We start from the raw sequence: 25,972 nt of genomic DNA, 5'->3' as shown, positions 1-25,972 counted from the left end.
CAAAGTACAACGTATGGATGTGTTTTCAATCTTTGTAGCCTATCAAAGATAGGTCCCTAATCTGAGGAAAGACAGTCTTGCCATAGAGGGAGTACAGTGAAGGTTCACCAGATTGATTCCTGGGATGGTAGGACTTTCATATGAAGAAAGACTGGATCGACTAGGTTTATACTCACTGGAATTTGGAAGATTGAGGGAGGATCTTATTGAAACGTATAAAATTCTAAAGGGATTGAACAGGCTGGATGCAGGAAGATTGTTTCTGATGTTGGGGAAGTCCAGAACGAGAGGTCACAGTTTAAGGATAAAGGGGAAGCCTTTTGGGACTGAGATGAGGAAAAACTTCTTCACACAGAGAGTGGTGAATCTGTGGAATTCTCTGCCACAGGAAACAGTTGAGGCCGGTTCATTGGCTATATTTAAGAGGAAGTTAGATATGGCCCTTGTGACTAAAGAGATCAGGGGGGTATGGAGAGAAAACAGGTACAGGGTTTTGAATTGGATGATCAGCCATGATCATACTGAATGGTGGTGCAGGCTCGAAGGTCCCAATGGCCTACTCCTGCACCTATTTTCTATGTTTCTATCAATCTCCTGTCCTTTTTTTAAACAAAGAGATTGCGAGTTATGGTCATTTTTGTCTGGAATATTTTAAATTATAAGCCTCTACTTAACATTATCTGCCCAAATTGAGGTACATTGTAGATTGGAGGTGGAAAAACAGTGGATCTTAGTGAACCTTCTCAAGCTTTTAACTATCCCTAAAAAGGTATGAATGTGAATGACCATTGAAAACATAATTCAGTGTTCTAATACAGCTTGATGATAGTTTGTTTGGAACATCACAAGTTACCTGACCCAAGAATTGCAAGACAGTGCTTATTCATATACATAAAAGAAATGACTACAAACCATATAACAATTACAGCACAGAAACAGGCCATCTCGGCCCTTCTAGTCTGTGCTGAACGCTTACTCTCACCTAATCCCACTGACCCGCACTCAGCCCATAACCCTCCATTCCTTTCCTGTCCATATGCCTATCCAATTTTACTTTAAATGACAAAATCGAACCTGCCTCTACCACTTCTACTGGAAGCTCGTTCCACATAGCTACCACTCTCTGAGTAAAGACATTCCCCCTTGTGTTACCCCTAAACTTTTGCCCCCTAACTCTCAACTCATGTCCTCTTGTTTGCATCTCCCCTACTCTCAGTGGAAAAAGCCTATCCGTGTCAACTCTGTCTATCCCCCTCATAATTTTAAATACCTCTATTCAGTCCCCCCTCAACCTTCTACGCTCCGAAGAATAAAGACCTAACTTGTTCAACCTTTCTCTGTAACTTAGGTGCTGATACCCAGGCAAAGGGGAATATTTTTTTTTAATGGAAAATGAGTGTAAGTTGAGCATTTGGATTGGAATTAAAATATCATATTACAGGCCTAGCTCAGATTTGATGGCAGTCTAGATTTCTTTATTTTTGTTGCCCTCCTAATTTTATAGATGATTCATTGAATTCCATTCCACATCTTTCTATGTAATTATCATGAACTCATAACTTCTGTATTGCTTGCCCGATACCATGGGTGTCTGGGTTGCCTATTCAGATGTAGAATGGCTCTGCTGATTAATATTTTGTATTTATTATATTCAAGCAATGCATTCTGAAATTGGTAACCTGCTACATTTTGCAGGTTTATCATCTGTGGAGGTGTACAATGCCAAAGCAAATGAGTGGTCCCACGTAGCTCCAATGAACACCAGAAGAAGCAGTGTTGGTGTAGGTGTTGTAGGAGGTAGGTGCTGCTGATCCTGTCTTGTGCAATAAATTGTACATGTCCTTTCATATTTTGACATTTAATGCATAATTATGATGAATAATACAGGACAGTGAGTTGATGGAATGATAAAAGCAAGGTGGTGGATTCACTGCAAGTCATTGTTATTGTTTTTTTATTGTCACACGTACTAAGATAAAGTGAAAAGTTTGTTTTGCATGCCGCTTGTACAGATCAAATCACAATACGTTCAACTGGAATAGGGGGAGCTTGCAATCTTTATTTCAGATTTCAGGCATCTGCACTTTTTAAAATATTTTCGTTTATTAGTGAATTGATGGTTCTTGCTCGGGGACCCAGTATATTGATTTTTTCCCCCAGAGATTATGGATTGTAGATGCCAGGCTGTCAGTTTTTTAAAAAAGTACTAAAGCTTGTAGCACAAACAAGAGAAAATCTGCAAATGCTGGAAATCGAAGCACCATGCACAAAATGCTGGAGGAGGTCCTCAGAAGACCCGAAGAAGGGTCGCAGCCTGGAACATCGAATGTTTACTCTTTTCCATAGATGTTGTCTGGCCTGCTGAGTTCCTCTGGCATATTGTGTGTGAAAGCTGATACCAGCTGGGTATTCTTTTGGTGCTTATAAGCATTTAATCTCAGGTATTTGGTTCTACACTAAATTGCAAACACTTAATAATAGCAACAAAAATCAATAGAGCAAAAGACAAATAATGAGGAATTTTGGACTTTACAGATGGCCAAAGGCAGAGGGAATGAAGCCGTTCTTAAAGTTGACTGTGAGTTTTTGGGCTCCTGTATCTCCTCGACTGTGAAATGGGCATGTCTGGAATGGCGAGGGTCCTTAATGATGGATGCTGCCTTCTTGATGCAGCACCTCTTGAAAATGTCCTCAGTGGTAGGGAGGGTTGTAACTGAGCCTCCCATCCCCTGCATTGCACAGGATTGTAAAGGGTGATGAGCACAACACTCCTTTAAGAAACAGTGCCTCAAGAAGATGGTGTCCCTTACCATTCAAGGATATCCCCTTTTCAAGTTGGAGGAGCATGAAGACCCACACCCATCCTGGTTTTAGGAACTTTTTTCCCCCTCTGAATAGTCCATGAATACAAAGTCATTATTTGTCACTATTTATCTGGTTTTGTAACTTGTAATAGATTTTGCCATGTGTTGTACTGCTGCCACAATAAAACAAATTTCATGACCTGTGTGAGTGATGATAAACCTGATTCTGATATGTGTCTCTGTTATGGACTGAGAGGGGGAAGGAGGCAGGGAGAGGGGAACTGAGGTTGGGCATAGGGAAGGGAGTGAAAGGCACCAGAGAGACATTCTGTAATGATCAATAAACCAATTGTTTGAAATCAAGTGACCTTGCCTGGTGTCTCAGGGCTGGGCGTGTTTGTGGCCTCCCACCCCAGCATTCCTCTGCTACCACCTGTCCCACACCGATCCTGTGGCACTCCCCCTCACCATTCCTAACATCGTTTGCTCCTATCAGATTTACGAACTTGCTCTCCGCACCACGTTGCAAATACAGTACTGTATATGAGTCTTGGGCACATGTAAATAATGTTTCCTAAAACCTATACACAGTGCTGTATGTCAGTGATAATAATTCTGATTCTGAATCACAGGAGTGTTGTTTAATTCACTTACCTGGTTAATGAGCTGCATTGCAGGTATTTATCATGAATGTTATTCTATGATTGATAGCACTGATGTTATTCTACAAGGTACTGGTGCTGCTGAAATGGGTAATAATCTGTATATTTAAAAAAAACATATTTATGATATATTTGGTTTCTTCAAAGAATGTATCCTTTAAAGAAAGAGAAAGGCTTGCAGCCTCCCAGTTAATAGTATTGAATAGGTTTGTGAAATATTTGCCTTTTTGGTTTAAATGATGATGCTCCAAATATCTTTATTTTCCTTTTGGCTATCTGCTTCAACTGTCTTGTTGTTCATGATCAACAAAAGACAATTTAATTAAATGTAAGATCATAATTGGATGTAGAGATTTCTGTTTTCCTCTCCCTTCTTCCCTATGAAACTTATTGTACGGTGATAGTTTTTGATCTCTTAATCACTTGGCTGTGGAAGCAATTCAGCAGACCCACATCAAATGATCAATAGATTTCTACATGCCAGGATTTCAACAACAACTACACCTTAGTAGTTTTAAATCACGCCTTTAACACGGTAAAGTTTCCTAATGTGTTTCACAAGAGCTAAGTATGGTGCTGGCCCGTGAACAGAGACATTCGGGGAAGATGACCAAAACTTTGCCTCCGGCATTTTGATGAAAAACTTTATAGTTTCAGACCAGAGGTTGTGGTGGAATTCTAGATCTCAAGACCTCAGTGAAATACACGAGAGCAGTTTTAGGTGACACAAAAAATCTCAGTAGATGGGGTGGGGGGGGCGGGGTGATTAAAAACATGGATAGAAATTGAATATTGGGGCCCTGTGCAGTAATTACTGCAATAACTGTCACCCACTGACTCAGCCTGAGCACTTTTTTAGATCCATCCTGATCTGGTAGCATAAACATGCTGAGCGTTTGAAAAAATGTCATGGATAGGACATCAGAAAGTGTTTCAGTCTCTCTCGACAACGTGGATTGAATGATAATCATCTTAACGTTTGTCATTCTGGAGAGAGTAACAGGCAAATTTCTCTTTGAGGGACAGTTTATCAATGACTTTCAAGGCTGTGAATTCCAATGAGAAGGCAAAGATGAGTTAGTTGGATATCAGATGCTTGAGCATCTGCCTTCCTGTTGGGCTGCTGGGCTTAGCACAAATCCTGGGCTCTTGGATTTGCTTTGAATCCAGTCCTGTACGGGAGATATTCTTGATTGAAAAGGTACGTTAATATTTTTATTTTATTTTGCGGCATTTTTAATTAATTTCCAGTACTCAAAGGTATTTTCAAGTCATTTTTTCCTATAGTTTTTTATATTTTAAATTATTTGAAAAAAATTTGGTTGACTTCATTACAATATATTAAACCATCCAAAAGCGGTCAAAAAACTCGGGATTCAGGATCTAATGCCAAATTGCAGCTCAGAGGATGGATACAGAACTGAGACTTTGTGAAATGTAGCCTTGGGACAAAGGGAGGAGGAGAGAGGCAATGCTAAATGCTGCACTATCCAGCTCTATACCTGATCTATGAGAATGAATATTATACAAAATCCAAGAATATTTTTCAGTCATAGCATTTCATGCATACCTACCTGTTTCATGGATGTATTTAAAACAAGAAAGTGGAAATGTAGTCCTTTAATCAAGTTACTGAATTTTGTTGTTAGGTGTGCTGTATGCTGTCGGTGGCTATGATGGAGCATCACGACAATGTCTTAGCTCTGTGGAGGCCTACAACTCCGCCAAAAATGAATGGGCTTATATTGCAGAAATGAGCACACGTCGCAGTGGAGCAGGTGGGAAACTGGAAAATACAAAAGTACTTAGTTTTTGATATTTTAAGGAGGAAGAAATGCGGGACTGTGGGTGAAGAACAGCGCTTTGGAGAGTTTGCGCAGACAATGGGGTGAAAAATTAATGTTCTCTTTTATTCTGAGCCCATTGAAGGCAGAAATGTATCCATTTATTGATGTTTAGTTTCTGTAGTTCTACAACATAGAAACATCTTCATGGTATCTCTGATTTTTCAGACATCTTTGAATATTAAAGTTGAATCTGGTGCGTTAGACATTAAAGCTGAATCTGGTGCGTTAGACATTAAAGCTGATACTGGTGCGTTAGACATTAAAGCTGAATCTGGTGCGTTAGACATTAAAGCTGATTCTGGTGCGTTAGACATTAAAGCTGAATCTGGTGTGTTCCCCGGCAGCACATTCCAGAGTAAATCTGCTTGCTGCAGATAGAAGTTTTTCCTTGTGTCACTTATAATTTTTGCCAGTCACTCATTGTTTGTAACTTGGTTCTTGATCCTTTTGTTAAAGGAAACCGATATTTTTTCTGCTGTTTATACCTTAATCAGACCCCATGCAGTCTCCCCCTTCAAGGGGAACAATTCCAAATTCCCTGTTTTCCCTCATCCCTGAAATAATTTAGAGAAAATACTTTGGCACACTCAAAAATCTTGTACGGTGTGGCAACTTTAAGTCCAGAGCTAGACATAATAATGCTGTTATGACCAAACTAGTGTTTTTTAAAGTATCCTTTCTGAAGGGCATTGACCCAAAATGTCAACTGGTTATTCCCCTTTATGGAAGCTGCAAGACCCTGCTGAGTTCGTCCAAAGGTTTTATGTGTATTGCTTTTATAAAGATTCCTTCACTTACATATTGTTGCAGTTTATTTATAAAGACAGATCTTTGTTCTTTTAGCCACTTTCTTAAGCTGCCTTGCCACTTCCAGTGAATTAAACACATAACAAAAACCTCAGTGTCCTTGTACTCCTTTTACATATATGCCTTTTAGTTGCATTGCAAGTTGTCCTTCCTTTCAAAGTACAGCGTTTGGCATTTCTTTGTGTTAAATTTAATCTATCAGCTATTTTCCCATTCTGCCAGCTTGCCATTGAAGTCTTTTAATTCCGTCCTCCTCCTCAGATAATCAACACCTGAGGTTTTGCATTTGCTCCAGTTTCAGAAATTACAGACTGTACAGGCAAGTCTGTCATTCATAGATACAGAAAAATAAAATGTTCCCATTTGAAACTGCAAAAGCTACAGATGTGAGAAGTTTGTGGGCAGGTGTGAGTAATAAATGACTCGGCACAGACCAACCATATATCACTCTGTGTGAGTTACCATTATATCTTTGTCAACCGTGCTGTTTCCTGTTAGTGGACAAGATGGAGCATGACAATGTATCAATCCATTGGACACAGAGAGAACCGCACTGTATGCTTCCATTAGTCTGGGAAAACCCTTTCATTGCTACTGTTTCCTAGTAACAAATTTTATTGAAGCTCCTAAATCCTTTTTATTCCATGAGCAATTATATTGATGATATTATCATGGGACACTTCATCAATGCCATTTAGAAGTCCATGTATATCATTATTGTTGCTTTTCCCACATCAACCTCTGTTGCTTTATCAGAAGTCCAATTTATTTTGATACAATATGCCTTTGACATCCTGACTTCTACAAATCAGTCTGCGTTTGTACATTAACTAATTTCACAGGATGACTTTTTTTTAAATGTTGCTTCCTCAAATTTTTGTTGTTTATGATAGACTGCTTGAAGCTGAACACAAATATAATTTCAGACTGCTTGTATCACTTAGGAATTTGGAGAAACAAGAAATTAACTTTTATTGAATATAATTTGTTTAAATGCTTAACAGTGTTGAAGCTTTGCAATAGTTCAACTAAGCTAAAAATGTTTTATTAATGATTTTCATTTGTACTCTGTGCCTGAGGCTTCTTACTTAAGTGTCCAGCATTGGTGGATTCCAGTTGCCCTGATACCATTTCTCCATGAATGCAATGTCGTGGTGAAACCTTTCACTGTGCTTGTCAGTGACTGCGCTGAAGATTTGCAAGGAAGAAGACTAAATGGGAATGCAGAAAATGAATCTTTAGTGACATGTTGCACTTCATGGTTTTGTATGCTTCAAGCTTGTTGTCAACCAGCTGCACATAGCTTGGTGCTCTGTAGTTGCCAAGAAATTTTTCAACAACGTCCTTGAATGCCTTCCATGCGATATTCTCCAGTCCTACTAGAAGTTCCGTGAATTGGCTGAAATTGATGACCTGTTGGCTTTGTAGACCAACAGAGATGCTGCCTCTAATCTTGGCATCAGTTATTCTGAAAAACACCTCAGATATCGAAATCGCACTGCTGACACACGACTGCACTGACACACGACTGCACTGACACACGACTGCACTGACACACGACTGCACTGACACACGACTGCACTGACACACGACTGCACTGACACACGACTGCACTGCTGACACACGACTGCACTGACACACGACCGCACTGACACACGACTGCACTGCTGACAGCAGATTCCATCCTTGCAGTTTTGAAGCCACAAGACCATAAGATATAGGAGCAGAATGAGGCCATTTGGCCCATCGAGTCTGCTCCACCATTTCATCATGGCTGATCTAATTTTCCTCTCAGCCCCTATCTCCTGCCTTCTCCACGTATCCCTTCGTGCCCTGACCTATCAAGAATCTATCAAACTCTGCCTTAAATATACATAAAAGATTTGTCCTCTACAGCTGCCTGTGGCAAAGAATTCTGCAGTTTCACCACTCTCTGGCTAAAGAAATTCCTCCTCATCTTGGTTCTAAAAGGCGCCCCTCTATTCTGAGACTGTGTCCTTTGGTCTTTGACTCTTTCACCATAGGAAACATTCTCTCCACATCCACTCTATAAATGCCTTTCACCATTTGATAGGTTTCACTGAGGTCACCCCTCATTCTTCTGACTTCTAGTGAATACAGGCCCAGAGCCATCAAACGCTCTTTATATGACAAGCCATTCAATCCTGGAATTATTTTTGTGAACCTCCTTTGAACTCTCTCCAGTTTCAGCACATCCTTTCAAAGATAAGGGGCCCAAAATTGCTCACAATACTCCAAGTGAGGCCTCACCAGAGATTTATAAAGTTTCAGCAGTCCATCCTTGCTTTTAGATTCTAGTCCTCTTGAAATGAATGCTAACATTGCATTTGCCTTCCTCACCACCAACCTGACCTGCAAATTAACCTTTAGGGAATCCTGCACAAGGACTCCCAAGTCCCCTTGCACCTCAGTTTTTTGTATTTTCTCTCCATTTTGAAAATAGTCAACATTTTCATTTCATATAACCATATAACCATATAACAATCACAGCACGGAAACAGGCCATTCCGGCCCTCCTAGTCCGTGCCGAACTCTTAATCTCACCTAGTCCCACCTACCCGCACTCAGCCCATAACCCTCCACTCCTTTCCTATCCATATACCTATCCAATTTTACCTTAAATGACACAACTGAACTGGCCTCTACTACTTCTACAGGAAGCTCATTCCACACAGCTATCACTCTCTGAGTAAAGAAATACCCCCTCGTGTTTCCCTTAAACTTTTGCCCCCTAACTCTCAAATCATGTCCTCTCGTTTGAATCTCCCCTACTCTCAATGGAAACAGCCTATTCACGTCAACTCTATCTATCCCTCTCAACATTTTAAATACCTCGATCAAATCCCCCCTCAACCTTCTACGCTCCAATGAATAGAGACCTAACTTGTTCAACCTTTCTCTGTAACTTAAGTGCTGAAACCCAGGTAACATCCTAGTAAATCGTCTCTGCACTCTCTCTAATTTATTGATATCTTTCCTATAATTCGGTGACCAGAACTGTACACAATATTCCAAATTTGGCCTTACCAATGCCTTGTACAATTTTAACATTACATCCCAACTTCTGTACTCAATGCTCTGATTTATAAAGGCCAGCGTTCCAAAAGCCTTCTTCACCACCCTATCTACATGAGACTCCACCTTCAGGGAACTATGCACTGTTATTCCTAGATCTCTCTGTTCCACTGCATTCCTCAATGCCCTACCATTTACCCTGTATGTTCTATTTGGATTATTCCTGCCAAAATGTAGAACCTCACACTTCTCAGCATTAAACTCCATCTGCCAACGTTCAGCCCATTCTTCTAACCGGCATAAATCTCCCTGCAAGCTTTGAAAACCCACCTCATTATCCACAACACCTCCTACCTTAGTATCATCAGCATACTTACTAATCCAATTTACCACCCCATCATCCAGATCATTTATGTATATTACAAACAACATTGGGCCCAAAACAGATCCCTGAGGCACCCCGCTAGTCACCGGCCTCCATCCCGATAAACAATTATCCACCACTACTCTCTGGCATCTCCCATCTAGCCACTGTTGAATCCATTTTATTACTCCAGCATTAATACCTAACGACTGAACCTTCTTAACTAACCTTCCATGTGGAACTTTGTCAAAGGCCTTGCTGAAGTCCATATAGACTACATCCACTGCCTTACCCTCGTCAACATTCCTCGTAACTACTTCAAAAAATTCAATAAGGTTTGTCAAACATGACCTTCCACGCACAAATCCATGCTGGCTACTCCTAATCAGATCCTGTCTATCCAGATAATTATAAATACTATCTCTAAGAATACTTTCCATTAATTTACCCACCACTGATGTCAAACTGACAGGTCTATAATTGCCAGGCTTACTTCTAGAACCCTTTTTAAACAATGGAACCACATGAGCAATACGCCAATCCTCCGGCACAATCCCTGTTTCTAATGACATCTGAAAGATCTCCGTCAGTGCTCCTGCTATCTCTACACAAACTTCCCTCAAGGTCCTGGGGAATATCCGGTCAGGACCCGGAGATTTATCCACTTTTAAATTTCTTAAAAGCGCCAGTACTTCCACCTCTTTAATTGTCATAGGTTCCATAACTTCCTTACTTGTTTCCCACACCTTACACCATTCAATATCCTTCTCCTTAGTGAATACCGAAGAGAAGAAATCGTTCAAAATCTCTCCCATCTCCCTCGGCTCCACACATAGCTGACCACCCTGATTCTCTAAGGGACCAATTTTATCCCTCACTATCCTCTTGCTTTTAATATAACTGTAGAAGCCTTTCGGATTTACTTCCACCTTATTTGCCAAACCAAACTCGTAACTTCTTTTAGCTTTTCTAATCCCTTTCTTAAGTTTCCTTTTACATTCTTTATATTCCTCGAGCAATTCCTTTACTCCATGCTGCCTATATCTATTGTAGACATCCCTCTTTTTTCGAACCAAGTTTCTAATATCCCTTGAAAACCATGGCGCTTTCAAACCTTTAACCTTTCCTTTCAACCGAACAGGAACATAAAGATTCTGTACCCTCATAATTTCACCCTTAAATGACCTCCATTTCTCTATTACATCCTTCCCATAAAACAACTTGACCCATTCCACTCTCTCTAAATCCCTGCGCATCTCCTCAAAGTTAGCCTTTCTCCAATCAAAAATCTCAACTCTAGGTCCAGTCCTGTCCTTCTCCATAATTATATTGAAGCTAATGCTATTGTGATCACTGGACCCGAAGTGCTCCCCAACACATACATCTGTCAGCTGACCTATCGCATTCCCTAACAGGAGATCCAACACTGCCCCATCTCTAGTCGGTACTTCTATGTATTGTTGCAAAAAGCTATCCTGCACACATTTCACAAACTCTAAACCATCCAGCCCTTTTACAGAATGAGCTTCCCAATCTATGTGTGGAAAATTAAAATCTCCCACAATCACCACCTTGTGTTTACTACAAATATCTGCTATCTCCTTACACATTTGCTCTTCCAACTCACGCTCCCCATTAGGTGGCCTATAATACACTCCTATCAGTGTTACTACACCTTTCCCATTCCTCAATTCCACCCAAATAGCCTCCCTAGAGGAGCTCTGTAATCTATCCTTCCAAAGCACCGCCATAAGATTTTCTCGGACAAGCAATGCAACACCTCCTCCTCTGGCCCCTCCTACTCTATCACACCTGAAGCAACTAAATCCAGGAATATTTAGTTGCCAATCACACCCTTCCTGCAACCATGTTTCACTAATAGCTACAACATCATAATTCCAGGTATCAATCCACACTTTAAGCTCATCCACCTTTCTTACAATGCTCCTAGCATTAAAATAGATACATTTAAGATACTCTCCACCTCCTCCTCTCTTTTCATCCCTAGCAATGCATTCAAATTTATTATCCTTTTCTTTCTTCTCCCCTACAACTTCGGGCTGAGCGCATCCCTCCTCCATCACCTGCCTGTCCTCCCTCACACACGGTCTACTTACTTGCTCTACTGGTGAACTAACCTCCTCTCCCATAGTTTCCTCAAATTGATTTCCGCCCCCCCATCTTACTAGTTTAAAGTCTGCTCCGTAGCCCTAGCAAACCTCCCCGCTAGGATATTGGTCCCCCCAGGATTCAAGTGTAACCCGTCCTTCTTGAACAGGTCACGCCTGCCCCAGAAGAGGTCCCAATGATCCAGAAACTTGAATCCCTGCCCCCTGCTCCAATCCCTCAACCACGCATTCATCCTCCACCTAATTCCATTCCTACTCTCACTGTCGCGTGGCACAGGCAGTAATCCCGAGATTACTACCTTTGCGGTCCTTCTTCTTAACTGCCTTCCTAACTCCCTATACTCTCGTTTCAGGACCTCTTCCCCTTTCCTACCTATGTCATTGGTACCTACATGTACCACGACCTCTGGCTCCTCACCCTCCCACTTCAGGATATCTTGGACGCGATCAGAAACGTCCCGGACCCTGGCACCAGGGAGGCAAACTACCATCCGGGACTCCCGATCACCTCCACAGAACCGCCTGTCTGAACCCCTGACTATCGAGTCCCCTATTACTATGGTCCTCTTTCTTCTATCCCTACCCTTCTGAGCTACAGGGCCGTCCTCTGTGCCGGAGGCCCGGCCACTGTCACTTCCTCCAGGTAGGCTGTCCCCCCCAACAGTACTCAAACATGAGTACTTATTGTCAAGGGGTACAGCCACTGGGGTATTCTCTAGTACCTGTCCCTTCCCCTTCCTGACCGTGACCCACCTATCTGCCTCCCGTGGCCCCGGAGTGACCACCTGCCTGTAACTCCTCTCTATCACCTCCTCACTCTCCCTGACCAGGCGAAGGTCATCGAGCTGCAGCTCCAGTTCCCTAATTCGGTCCCTCAGGAGCTGCAGTTCGGCGCACCTGGCGCAGATGTGGACGTCCGGGAGGCTCGGAGACTCCAGAATCTCCCACATCCGACACCGAGAACAACAAGCTGCCCTCACACTCATACTTCCCGAATAACTGAAAATAACAAGAACTAAAAGATAAGCCTACTGTGCCCTCTTCCGCCTAAGCCCTCTGAGCCCAAGCCCTACACTCTGCTCCCGACTCACTCCGCTGCCCGCAAACGAAGCTGCCAAACGAAGCTGTAGAAGTAGAAGTGTTTCTTCTACTAAACACTCCTGACACTGTATTTCATCTGCCATTGGAGCAAACGACATAGGTAGGAAAAGGGAGGAGGTCCTGAAAACAGACTACAGGGAGTTGGGAAGGAAGCTGAGAAGCAGGACTTCAAATGTAGTAATCTCGGGATTACTGCCTGTGCTACGCGACAGTGAGTATAGGAATAGAATGAGGTGGAGGACAAATGCGTGGCTGAGGGATTGGAGTGGGGGCAGGGATTCAGATTTCTGGATCATTGGGAGCTCTTTTGGGGCAGGCATGACCTGTACAAGAAGAACGGATTGCACTGAATCCCAGGGGACCAGTATCTTGGCAGGAAGGCTTGCTTAGACTATTGGGGAGAGTTTAATCTAGAATTGCTGGAGGGTGGGAACCGAACTGAAGAGACGGAGGAAAGGGCTGTTGGCTCACAAATAGAAAATGCTTGGAGACAGTGCGAGAGGGAGGATAGGCAGGTGATAGAGAAGGGATGCGCTCAGACTGATGGTTTGAGATGTGTCTATTTTAATGTAGGAGGCATCACGAACAAAGCCGATGAGCTTAGGGCTCAATACTTGGAGTGATGATGTTGTGGCTATTATAGAGTCTTGGATGGTGCAGGGGCAGGAGTGGTTACTTTGAGTGCCAGGCTATAGATGTTTCAGAAAGGACAGGGAGGGAGACAAAAGAGGTGGGGGCGTGGCACTATTGATCAAAGATAGTGTCACGGCTGCAGAAAAGGAGGAAGTCATGGAGGGATTGTCTATGGAGTCGCTGTGGGTGGAAGTTAGGAACAGGAAGGGGTCAATAACTCTACTGGGTGTTTTTTATAGACAACCCAATAGTAACAGAGAAATAGAGGAGCAGATAGGGAGACAGATTCTGGAAAGGTGTAATAATAAGTGTTGTTGTGGTGGGAGATTTTAATTTCCCAAATATTGTTTGGCATCACCCTAGAGCAAGGGTTTAGATGGGGTGGAGTTTGTTAGGTGTATGCAGAAAGGTTTCCTGACACAATATGTAGATAAGCCTACAAGAGGAGAGGCTGTACTTCTGCCTCAGTAAGGATCTGGACCCATTGCAATTTGTCTATCGCCACAATAGGTCAATGGCAGACACAATCTCAATGGCTCTCCACACGGCTTTAGACCACGTACACAACGCAAACACCTGCGTCAGGATGCTGTTCATGGACTATAATTTCCACAATCCTGATTGAGAAGTTGCAGAACCTGGGCCTCTGTACCTCCCTCTGCAATTGGATCCTCGACTTCCTAACTGGAAGACCACAGTCTGTGTGGATTGATGATAACATATCCTCCTCGCATCCGATCAACACTGGCGCACCTCAGGTGTGTGCTTAGCCCACTGCTTACTTTCTGTATACCCCTGACTGTGTGGCTAGGCATAGCTCAAATACCATCTACATATTTGCTGACGATACAGCCATTGTTGGTAGAATCTCAGGTGGTGACGAGAGGGCATACAGGAGTGAGATATGCCAATTAGTAGAATGGTGCCGCAGCAACAACCTGGCACTCAATGTCAGTAAGACAAAAGAGCTGATTGTGGACTTCAGGAAGGGTAAGACAAAGGAACACATACCAATCCTCATAGAGGGATCAGAATTGGAGAGAGTGAGCAGCTTCAAGTTCCTCGGTGTCAAGATCTCTGAGGATCTAACCTGGTCTCAACATATTGATGTAGTCATAAAGAAGGCAAGACAATAGCTATACATTATTAGGAGTTTGAAGAGATTTGGCATGTTAAAAACTTCTATAGTTGTACCGTGGAGAGCATTCTGACAGGCTGTATCACTGTCTGGTATGGAGGGGCTACTGCACAGGACCGAAAGAAGCTGCAGAAGGTTGTAAATCTAGTCAGCTCCATCTTAGACACTAGCCTACAAAGTACCCAGGACATCTTTAGGGAGCGGTGTCTCAGAAAGGCAGCGTCCATTATTAAGGACCTCCAGCACCCAGGGCATGCCCTTTTCTCTCTGTTACCATCAGGTGGAAGGTACAGAAGCCTGAAGGCACACACTCAGTGATTCAGGAACAGCTTCTTCCCCTCTGTCATCCGATTCCTAAATGGACATTGAAGTTTTGGACACCATCTCACTTTTTTAATATACAGTATTTCTTTTTGCACATTTTAAAAAATATTCAATATATGTAATTGATTTACTTGTTTATTTATTATGTTTTATTTTTATTTATTATTATTATTATTCTCACTCTGTTAGATTATGTATTGCATTGAACTGCTGCTGCTAAGTTAACAAATTTCACGTCACATGCTGGTGATAATAAACCTGATTCTGATTTTGAACTGGTATTGGGAAATGAACCTGGTCAGGTATCAGGTGACAGGTCTTACAGTGGGAGAGCATTTTGGAGATAGTGATCACAGTTCTATTTCCTTTACCATAGAATTGGAGAGTGATAGGAACAGACACATTAGGAAAGCGTTTAATTGGAGTAAGGGGAAATATAAAGCTATCAGGCAGGAACTAGGAACCATAAATTGGGAACAGATGTTCTCAGGGAAATGTACAGCAGAAATGTGGTAAATGTTCAGGGGATATTTGTGTGGCATTCTGTATGTTTCAATGAGACAGGGAAAAGATGGTAGGGTACAGGAACCATCGAGTTCAAAGGCTGTTGTAAATCCAGTCAAGGAGAAAAGAAAAACATTCAAAAAACTAGGTAATGATAGAAATCTAGAAGATTATAAGGCTAGCAGTAAGGAGTTTAGAATGAAATTAGGAGAGCCAGAGGGCCTATGAGAAGGCCTTGACAGACAGGATTAAGGAAAACCCCAAGGCATTCTACAAGTATTTGAAGAGCAAAAGACATGAGAGAATAGAACCAATCAAGTGTGACACTGGCAAAGTGTGTATGGAACCGGAAAAGATAGCAGAGATACTTAATGAATACTTTGCTTCAGTATTCACTACGGAAAAGGATCTTGGCGATTGTAGGGATGACTTACAGCTGATTGAAAAGCTTGAGCATGTAGACATTAAGAAAGAGGATGTTCTGGAGCTTTTGGAAAGCATCAGGTTGGGTAAGTCTCTGGGACCAGATGAGATGTACCCCAGGCTACTGTGGGAGGCGACGGAGGAGATTGCTGAGCCTCTGACAAGTATCTTTGCATCATCATTGGGGATGGGAGAGGTTCTGGAGGATTGGAGGGTTGTAGACTTCATCACCCGTGGGGTTGAGTTTAAGAGCTGAGAGGTGATGTTACAGCTGTATAGAACCCTGGTCAGGCCCCACTTGGAATAGAATGCTCAGTTCTGGTCACCTCGCTACAGGAAGGATGTGGAAACTATAGAAAAGGTACAGAGGAGATTTACAGGGATGTTGCCTGGATTGGGGAGCATGCCTTATGAGAATAGGTTGAGTGAACTTGGCCTTTTCTCCTTGGAGCGAAGGAGGATGAGAGGTGACCTGATAGAGGTGTACAAGATGATGAGAGGCATTGATCGTGTGGATAGTCAGAGGCTTTTTCCTGGGCTGAAATGGCTAACATGAGAGGGCACAGTTTTACGGTGCTTGGAAGTAGGTACAGAAGAGATGTCAGGGATAGGTTTTTTACACAGAGAGTGGTGATTGCTTGGAATGGGCTGCTGGCGATGGTGGTGAAGCAGGATATGATGGTTTTTTTTTTAATAGACTCCTTGACAGGTACATGGAATTCAGAAAAATAGAGGGCTATATATAACCTTAGGTAATTTCTGAAGTAAGTACGTTCAGCGTTTCTATTTCTTTGCTCATGCTCCTAATGTAAGTTCTTCGCTGGTTTCTCTACTTGCTGCCTGCCCCTCCCTATCTTCATATCGTCTGCAAACTTTGCAACAAAGCCATTGATAAAATCATCCAAATTATTGACACGTAACATAAAAAGAATCCGTCCTTGCACAGACCCCTGTGGAACACCACTAGTCACTGTCAGCCAGCCAGAAAAGGCTCCCTTCATTCCCACCCTTTGCCTCCTGCCAATCAGCCATTGCTTTATCCATGCTAGAATCTTTCCTGTAAAACCATGGGCTCTTGCTAAGCAGCTTTGTGTGGCAACTTATTAAAGGCCTTCTGAAAATCCAAGTACACAACAATTCTCCTTTGTCTATTCTGCTTGTTATTTCTTCAAAGAATTCCATCACATTCGTCAGGCAAGATTTTCCCTTGAGGAAACCATGCTGATTATGGCCTCATTTATTATCTGCCTCCAAATACCCTGAGACCTCGTCCTGTATAATCGACTCCAATATCTTGCCAAGCTCTGAGGTCAGATTAATTGGCCTATAATTTCCTTTCTTCTGCCTCTCTCCTTTCTTGAAGTGCGGAGTGATAATTTGCAATTTTCCAGTCTTCCGAAACCATTCCAGAATCTAGTGAAATGATCTAGTGAAAGATCGTTACTAATGCCTCCACAATCTCTTCACCCACCTCGTTCAGAACTCTGGTGTGTACACCATCTGGTCCAGGTGACTTATCTACCTTCAGAACTTTCAGTTTCTCTCTAGTTATGGTAACTTTCGTGATTCTGTTTTTCCCTTTGACAAGCCTGTCTCTGTACGGTAATTCAACTCAGATTGCGTTATCAGATGAGACTCACTAGACATAAAAAGTACAAAATCTGTGTCAGTATCAGTGTTGTTTTCCATTCCTGGCTCAAGCATCATGGGATCTTCGTGTGCCTCCTCTGGACTCCACGTCTCTGGTGGCCTCAGTACTGGAAGGCTGTCGTCATATGGCACAGATCTCACGGCTGAAAGGAGATTGGGATATTCAGTGGACTTCTTGTTTTTAAGCAGAGAAATCAGACACATTGGTCAGACAGAAAAAAGCAGTTTGTCACGTGATCTGTTTGCTCTCACCATATCATCGGGCATTGACTTCCGAGTAGCTCCGAGCCATCTCTGCGATTCACGGTGAAAGTTGCACAACAAATGTGAGGAGCCCAGGCTTTGTCTTGGTCACCAATTTTACAACCAAAGTAGAACTTGTAAGCTTTGTTACTAAGACAAAGCATGCTCCGTCTTTGAAATTTAAGTGTACACTTGACACAAATATAACAAAGTATATAACATTTTGCTATCACAGATACTCCAAAAAATACAATTACTTTATTACAAGCACACACAATATGCTATGTGTATAGAGCATGAACATGAATGTGATCACAAACTGATATACGTGTAAACACAATGCATAGAGCGGTGTGCATGATGCTTTTAAAGCCTTTCTAAAACCTGTCCTGTCGTGCAGTGTCCTCCTTGCCTAAGCATACCTGGCCAAGTTAGAAAACTTCAGCTTGCAGTGTGGGCAAATAACAAGTATAGGCAATTTCAAAAAATTGTCCATAATAGGGAAATTTCATGATGATTTTCATGATCAGCAGCCTAAAATCTGTAAGGCACACCCAGAAGTATACAGGAAGTCAACTCTTTGTTCAGTGTTATTGTTTGAACTCTCCCATTGGCAAATTGGTAATACAGGTATGTGGCTGGAGGGGTTAAACCAGCACCCATATTTTTAATAATTATTATTTTATAATTGTAATATTTGCAAATTTTCACTCCTCAGTCATTACCCCTGAACATGCATATGTTTGAAAGATTATGGCCAAGGCCATAGCAATTTTCCCTATATCCCTCAGTGACCTAGGATTTATCCTAGCTAGATTAGATGATTTTCTGATGTGCCCCTAACTTTTCTAATGCCTATCAATATTTAGCCCATCCAGTGATCCAAATCCATTATTCTTGGCTTAGACTCTAGGAACCACCTTCCTTTGTAAAGCCATGTTTCTACCTCTATCAGTAGATTTAATTTATGGTCTTTGATTGTCTCGTTGCAATTTATTTCGCATTTGACTATCTATAAATTATTTTTGGATTCCCTTTTATGTTTACTGTGCACTTTTTTTGAAGTTCTTTCATTGATCTTTTTATTTGATTTATTTTTCTTTATTTCTCTGAACTTTCTGGCAGTTGATACATGTAATTTTGTTAGACTCTGTTTTACTTGTTTATAGGACATGCAAATAGTTCTGGCTTTATTTTTCCTACCCTCCTTCCTCATAGAAATGTGCCCAGATTGTAGCTGAGGTCATAAATGTCCCCAGTTTTTCAGTTATAGTTTTGCCTGAGCCGAGTTTGGTCTCTCCAATGTGGAGGTCACCTTTCGTGCACCACATACATATCTTTTAATCACCTGGAAATTGTGCCCCTGGATAAGTCCAACAAAACAGTGTAAGTTTGAGACATTATTTTACCGTTAATATTAACTAAGGTTTTATCTCTTCATAAATGCTATTTGATCAGCAGAATATTTCAGGTATTTTGCTTCGGGTTTCTTGCAGTTGCTGTGTTCTGTATTTTACGGTTAAAGCACTTTTATTAACTTCTCTCTTGTTCTCATTCATCTACTTTACATACCTCCAGACCTAGGTTAACAAGTACTTAAACTGCTCTTTCAGGACACAGCAGTGGCATTTCTGTCACCTGTTACGGATATTTGCTGTGATTTCTTGATACTCCTCTGTGACTTTAACTTTTCCATTTTTGATGAAAGGTCTTTAAGATTTAGATTTTTTTTCTCTACGCTAGTGCTGCCTGGCCTGGCTTACTCCTTTTATTTCAGATTTCCAGTATCTCTAGTTGTTTTTAGCTTTTCAAGCTGATTGAATGTTGTTTTCTGTAGTGTGATTGTCTTGCATATTTGTAATATTTAAAGAATGTTATTCAGAAAAAGGATGCCAAATTTATTACTGTGACCAAATATGCATTTTGTCATTTGTGTTGAAAACCAGCTTTAAATGCGGTAATGGTGGCAGAAGGATTCTCAGGAGTATTCTTGCTTCCCATCATTTACATTCTTCCCTAATCCTTTAAATTGTCTAGAAAGCTTGTTTTACGGCAGTTGTTGCGGGTGTTAAAATGTAATACTTGGCTAATGGAAACAATATTTTAAGGAATTCAAAGGTATTGGATCTTCTCTGGTTTTCTGCAGGTGTGGGAGTTTTAAATGGTTTACTCTATGCTGTTGGAGGTCACGATGGCCCACTGGTGAGGAAAAGTGTGGAAATGTATGATGTCTCTACAAATACCTGGAAGCAGGTTGCCGACATGAATGTGTGCAGAAGAAATGCAGGTAGGAATGGTTAAATGAGAGATTGTAGGGTTTTGTGTATGAGGGGCAGGAATAATCTAAGCTATTTCTTTCTCTCCGTTGCAGGTGTTTGTGCTGTAAATGGTCTATTGTATGTAGCTGGTGGAGATGATGGTTCGTGTAACCTTGCATCTGTGGAATATTACAACCCTGCATTAGATAAATGGATACTTCTACCACAATGTATGAGCACTGGAAGAAGTTATGCGGGTAAAAATAATATTTGTTGGTTTTCTTCTTCTAGAGAATTTGGAGAAATTTGCTGAAACATCTTTGGTGTTTTTCTGTTGTCTTGAGGTGTCGAGGTACAGTGCAAGACTTGTCTTGTTTACTGTTCAAACAGTTCAATTCACCACAACAGTGTGAGGTGGGTACAAGGTACAGCAATAACAGAATGCAGAATAGAGTGTTGAATGGAGAGAACATGCAGTTCAGGTAGATAGTTAGGTGCAAGGTCATAGCAAAGTAGTTTGTGAGGCCAAGGGCCCATTTTATTTAATAAGGGAACCAGAGCCTCAGAACAGTCCTTAAGCCTAGTGGTTCGTGCTTTGTGGCCTTTGCTTCATCTGCCCGGGGGAGAGGGAGAAGAGAAATGTCTGGGGTGGGTTGATTTTTCATTATGCTGGATGCTTTGTTGAGGCAGCAAGAACTGTAAACAGTTCATTGAGGGTAGGTTGATTTTTTGTTATCTGCTGACTCCTCTCTCTGAAACTGAATCAGGCCAGGCTCTCTTCTCAGTACTACAATGCATATTTTCCTAAATGCATCAATGGTGTTGAGTTTGAGAGCTTCAGGTTCCTAGGTGTGAACACCAACAGTAGCCTGTCCGGGTCCAGCCTGGTCTGCAGAAAGTGGTGGATACAGTCCTGTCCATCACAGGCAAAGCCCTCCCCACCATTGAGCCCATTTACAAAAAGCAGTGCTGCAAGAATGGAGCATCCATCTTCAAGAACCCTTGCTATCCAGACCGTGTGTGCTTCTTGCTGCTGCCACTGGGAAGAAGGTACAGGAGCCATAGATCCAACACCACCAGGTTCAGGAATAGTTGCCAGCCTTCAACAATCAGGTTCGTAAATAATTTCACTCACCTACAGGCTCACTTTTAACTAACTTTTGCCACTCATATTCGTACTATTATTATATTTGCTGCCATTTGCACATCATATTTGCAAGACAAAGATTTACTTGCAAATTCTCCCCACTATACATCACTGCCGAAAGAAGAAATGGATTTCTCTTTAACCTGGGTAGAGTCCCACTTGTGGTTCAGGGATATGGATGATGTATTTATGAAATCCTCTGCTTTCCTCCAACGAATGGCACCATATGTAACCAACCTTTTCTTTCTTTTTAGGTGTTACTGTAATTGACAAACCTTTATGACTAAAGTGTGCTGGAAATGGTGAACGCTGGATTCTTCATTGAAATGGTACTTACTGAAGTAGCTCAACTTTTTAGCACTTCTTTGCTAATGATTACATTAGAAGCAAGCATTTAAAGCAATGTGGAAAAGGACAGACAACCATGTCTTGTCAGCAAGAAAAGAAGATTATGCTGATTGCACTTGATAGAAGCACTACATGAAAAGGGACTACATTACAGCTATTAGTGAGTAGTGTTGGAATGGAGACTTGATGTATAGGATTTAACATTTTAAAAGCTGCTATAGAAACACTGATTTTTGCCAGGCAAGATGGATTTGAGCATTGTGTCAAAGAAACAAACACATTGTTATGGATACTACAGGTTGTGTCCTCACAAAGTTTGTGAAAAGGAAGCAGATTAGTGGTTACAATTGTGTTACGGCAAATAAGTTGCTTCCGTATGCCTGTCTATGGAAGCTGATATGTAAGGTGGCAACAGAAACATTTGTGTTCCAGTACCATAATTTTGTCTATGTATGCTGTTGGTGCAGCACTTCAAAACTTGATTAAATAATTTATTTTTTATTTGGTACTGAGAAACTACCAGGTGAGAGTTAGTAGTATTTGTAGGTAATGAGAGTTTAACACCAGGTTATTATATGGAGAAAAACAAAGACTGTACCAAAACTTTTGAATGCATTTTGAATTTTAAAGTACGTCTTTCAATTAATGTAAATGCAGGAAAATTTTGAATGTATAATTTGTTCTTTGTTTTATTAAATCATGTCCACATTTTAATGCATTTCTACATTTCTGTAACTCTTGATTTACTTAGTGGTTCTTGGCATGAAGAACAGTGTTGCAAGTTTATATTATTAAATTTGTGTGTATTTTCCCTGAACTGCATGTAGTATTGCCAATGTGCAGTATATTTACAATTTGCTGCTGTTTAATTTTGTGTAACACTTGCCAGTTTTGATTCGTATCTGCATAAGTATGACAAGGAATATGAAAACTGTTGAATATATTTGTTTGGGGAGGAAAACCATTCCTGCATCACACTACAATTGTTTAAATAAAACTTTCTATTGTGTTTGATTGAAAGTTTTATCTTTTTGTTCTAAAGATCAAGTCAGATAGATATGTTTATAATTTTAAAGGTATAAGGATTAGTACCTGTTTTAAAAAAAGAGGAGATGGATTTGATACAAGCTTGACAGCCATTGGTATAACATTCTGTTGAATATAGAACATGGAAATCTACAGCACATTACAGGCCCTTTGGCCCACACTGTTGTGCCAACCATGTAACCTACTCTAGAATCTGTCTAGAATTACTCTACCTTCATACCCCTCTATTTTTCCATGTACCTATCTAAGAGTCTCTTAAAAGACCATCGCTGGCCGTGCATTCCACACGATGCACCAACCACTTTCTATGTGGAAAAACTTAGCCCCAACATACCCTCTGTACAGTACCTACTTACAAGCACCTTAAATCTATGCCCCCCCATGTTAGCCATTTCAGCCCTGGGAAAAAGCCTCTGGCTATCCACATGGTCAATGCCTCTCATTATGTTATACACCTCTATCAGGTCACCTCTCATCCTCCGGCACTCCAAGGAGAAAAGGCTGAGTTCACTCAACCTATTCTCATAAGGCATGCTCCCCAATCCAGGCAACATCCTTGTAAATCTCCTCTGAACCCTTTCTATGGCTTCCACATCCTTCTTGTAGTGAGGTGACCAAAACTGAGCACAGTACTCCAAGTGGGGTCTAACTAAAGTCTAAACTAATAGCTGTGACATTACCTCATGGCTCTTGAACTCAATCCCACAGTTGATGAAGGCCAACACACCATGTGCCTTCTTAACCACACAGTCCAACTGTAAGCAGCTTTGAGTGTCCTATGGACACAGACTCCAAGATCTCTCTGATCCTCCACACTGCCAAGAGTTTTTTTTTGTAATTTTTTAAAATTGAAGTTCATCATCAAACAAACATTTCCATAAGATGTATTTCAGATATTGTACATATATATCATATAGTCATATATGCCACAAATCTCCACATAATATATGTCTGAGGTATACACATAGAAAGGAGAGCAAAGAAAGAACAAGCTAAAGGAGAAAACTATGGACAAGTAGGGAGTGATCTTTTTTTAAGATATTTATTGATTTGTGAGAATAAAATCAAGGCCTATGAGGTGTTATGTAGTTAAACTATTTTTCCCAGTATGAATCAAATTGTTCCAACTTATGATTAACAGATGCTGTTATCTTCTCCATTTTGTAAATGTCCAATGTAATTTCCATCCATGCATTTAAGGTTGGGTTCTCCTGTGATAACCATTTCCTCGTAAGAGTCTTTTTACCAGCCACCAGCTGTATATTCATTAAATATTTATCTCTCTTCAACCATTCTTGAGGTATATACCCAAAATATATGGTCTTACTCTCTAAGGGTATTTCACATTTAAAGTTGTCTTGTAGCGCATTATGTATCCCACTCCAATAGTCATTGATAATGAGGCATTCCCAGAAAATATGATAATCGTTTGCATTTTCACAATTTCTCCAGCAAACAGGGAGGTTACTATTATAAAGGGATTTCTGAGAGGGTGTAATAAAATATCTTAACAAGTTTTTCCACCTGAACTCCCTCCATTTCTGTGAACTGGTACACTTCCATTGATATCTCCATATTATTGTCCATTCTTCCTCGGATATAATTATTCCTCCTTCCTTCTGCCATTTTGTTTTAATGTATGAAGTCGAATGTGTTTTAAGATTTGACAAACCCTTATACGTGCTTGAAATGATTCTACTACCGTTATCTGAATTATATGCTTTTCTAAATAGCTCTATCAAACATGTACTTACCGTCCTATTAATATATTGTCACAAATGTAAATACCGATAAAAGTCTTGTTTTTCTAATGTTGCTCTTTAAGCATTTCAAAACTGAACAGTGTTCCTTCTTGCATTGTATTGCAAAGAACTGTTATTCCTTTAGCTGTCCAGTCCTTAAATCAAGCATCCAGTTTATTCAGTGTAAAATCCGAGTCATATGCACACCATTTAAGAATTGCAATATCTCCCTCTAGTTTATATTCTTTTATAATAGTTTTTCTTATCTTAAGAGTCCATTTCGCCCACAGATTATCAATAGTATTTATGAACCTTTGCAGGTTGTTATCAGCCAAAATTGCTTGTACGGGGATGGGAAGTATCCCCTCCTCAATGTTTTTCCATTGAGCGTCATATGATGGGTTGCACCAACGTATCACAGCTCTCAACTGTGCTGCAAAATAATAATCTCTAAGAGAAGGTAGGCCCCATCCCCCCATTTCCCTTGGCTAATTGCAAAGTTTTATATATATATAGATAACATTTTGCTCCATTCATTGAATTGATTTTGATTAATCTCTATTGGTAGGATCTGAAAGAGGTTACATAGTCTGGGCAGTATATTCATTTTAATAGATTCAATCCTTGAACTGAGACTAAAAAAAGGGAATTTTGGAGAAGGAAGTCGGAGGATCAGAACGGGAGTGCGGTGGGAGCCAGTTTGATTTTTTTCTTCTTCTCATCAGAGTTAAGAGAGTCGGGACTGCGCAGGCGTGTGACGTCAGGCAGTGAAGCGTGGAAGATTTAAAAAGGACACAGTCTCATACAGCGGGCAGCGGAGTGAGCCAGGAGCAGAGTGTAGGCTTAAGGGCTTGGGCTCAACGGGGTTAGGTGGAAGCAGGTGAGGCGAGGTAGGTTTAAGTTTCAGTTTTTCCCTGTTATTTGAGGAAAGGGGTAAGTATGAGTGTGAGGGCAGCTTGTTGTTCTCGATGTCGGATGTGGGAGGTCCTGGAGTCTCCTAGCCTCCTGGACGTTCATATCTGCGCCAGGTGCACCGAGCTGCAGCTCCTAAGGGACAGTGTTAGGGAACTGGAGCTGCAGCTCGATGACCTTCATCTGGTCAGGGAGAGTGAGGAGTTGATAGAGAGGAGTTACAGGCAGGTGGTCACACCAGGACCACTCAAGGCAGACAGGTGGGTTGCGGTTAGGTGTGGGAAGGGGAAGAGTCAGGTATTAGAGAGTACCCCAGTGGCTGTACCCATTGACAATAAGTACTCCTGTTTGAGTACTGTTGGGGGGGACATCCTACCTGGGGGAAGCAACAGTGGCCGTGCCTCCGGCTCAGAGTCTGGCCCTGGAGCTCAGAAGGGTAGGGAAAGGAAGAGGAAGGCAGTAGTAATAGGGGGACTTGATAGTTAGGGGGTCAGAGAGGCAATTCTGTGGACGTAATCAGGAGACTCGGATGGTAGTTTGCCTCCCTGGTACCAGGGTCCGGGATGTTTCTGATTGCGTCCATGATATCCTGAAGTGGGAGGGTGAGGAGCCAGAGGTCGTGGTACATATAGGTACCAATAACATAGGTAGGAAAAGGGACGAGGTCCTGAAAGGAGAATATAGGGAGTTAGGAAGGCAGTTGAGAAGAAGGACCACAAAGGTAGTAATCTTGGGATTACTGCTTGTGCCATGCGACAGTGAGAGTAGGAATGGAATGAGGTGGAGGATAAATGCGTGGCTGAAGGATTGGAGCGGGGGGCAGGAATTCAAGTTTCTAGATCATTGGAACCTC

At 41.4% G+C, this 25,972-nt stretch overlaps 1 protein-coding gene across 8 annotated transcripts in view; it reads left to right on the top strand.

Annotated features, from left to right (window-relative positions):
- klhl2 (kelch-like family member 2) overlaps nt 1-22,432 on the top strand; it is a 166,394-nt gene extending 143,962 nt beyond the window's left edge. For all 8 annotated transcript variants that reach the window (XM_073043093.1, XM_073043088.1, XM_073043089.1 and 5 more), the window contains 5 exons: nt 1,696-1,797; nt 5,116-5,244; nt 19,812-19,952; nt 20,037-20,180; nt 21,325-22,432. In XM_073043093.1, the coding sequence (XP_072899194.1) occupies nt 1,696-1,797; nt 5,116-5,244; nt 19,812-19,952; nt 20,037-20,180; nt 21,325-21,353 (545 nt within the window). In that variant the 3' untranslated portion in view covers nt 21,354-22,432. The remainder of the gene's footprint in view (nt 1-1,695; nt 1,798-5,115; nt 5,245-19,811; nt 19,953-20,036; nt 20,181-21,324) is intronic.
- Nucleotides 22,433-25,972: the final 3,540 nt, after the last annotated feature.

The sequence above is a fragment of the Hemitrygon akajei genome, chromosome 4 (genome assembly GCF_048418815.1).
Source record: "Hemitrygon akajei chromosome 4, sHemAka1.3, whole genome shotgun sequence".
NCBI lineage: Eukaryota > Metazoa > Chordata > Chondrichthyes > Myliobatiformes > Dasyatidae > Hemitrygon > Hemitrygon akajei.
Note: the sequence above shows the minus strand (reverse complement) of the source record. Positions and strands in the feature narration are given on the sequence as shown.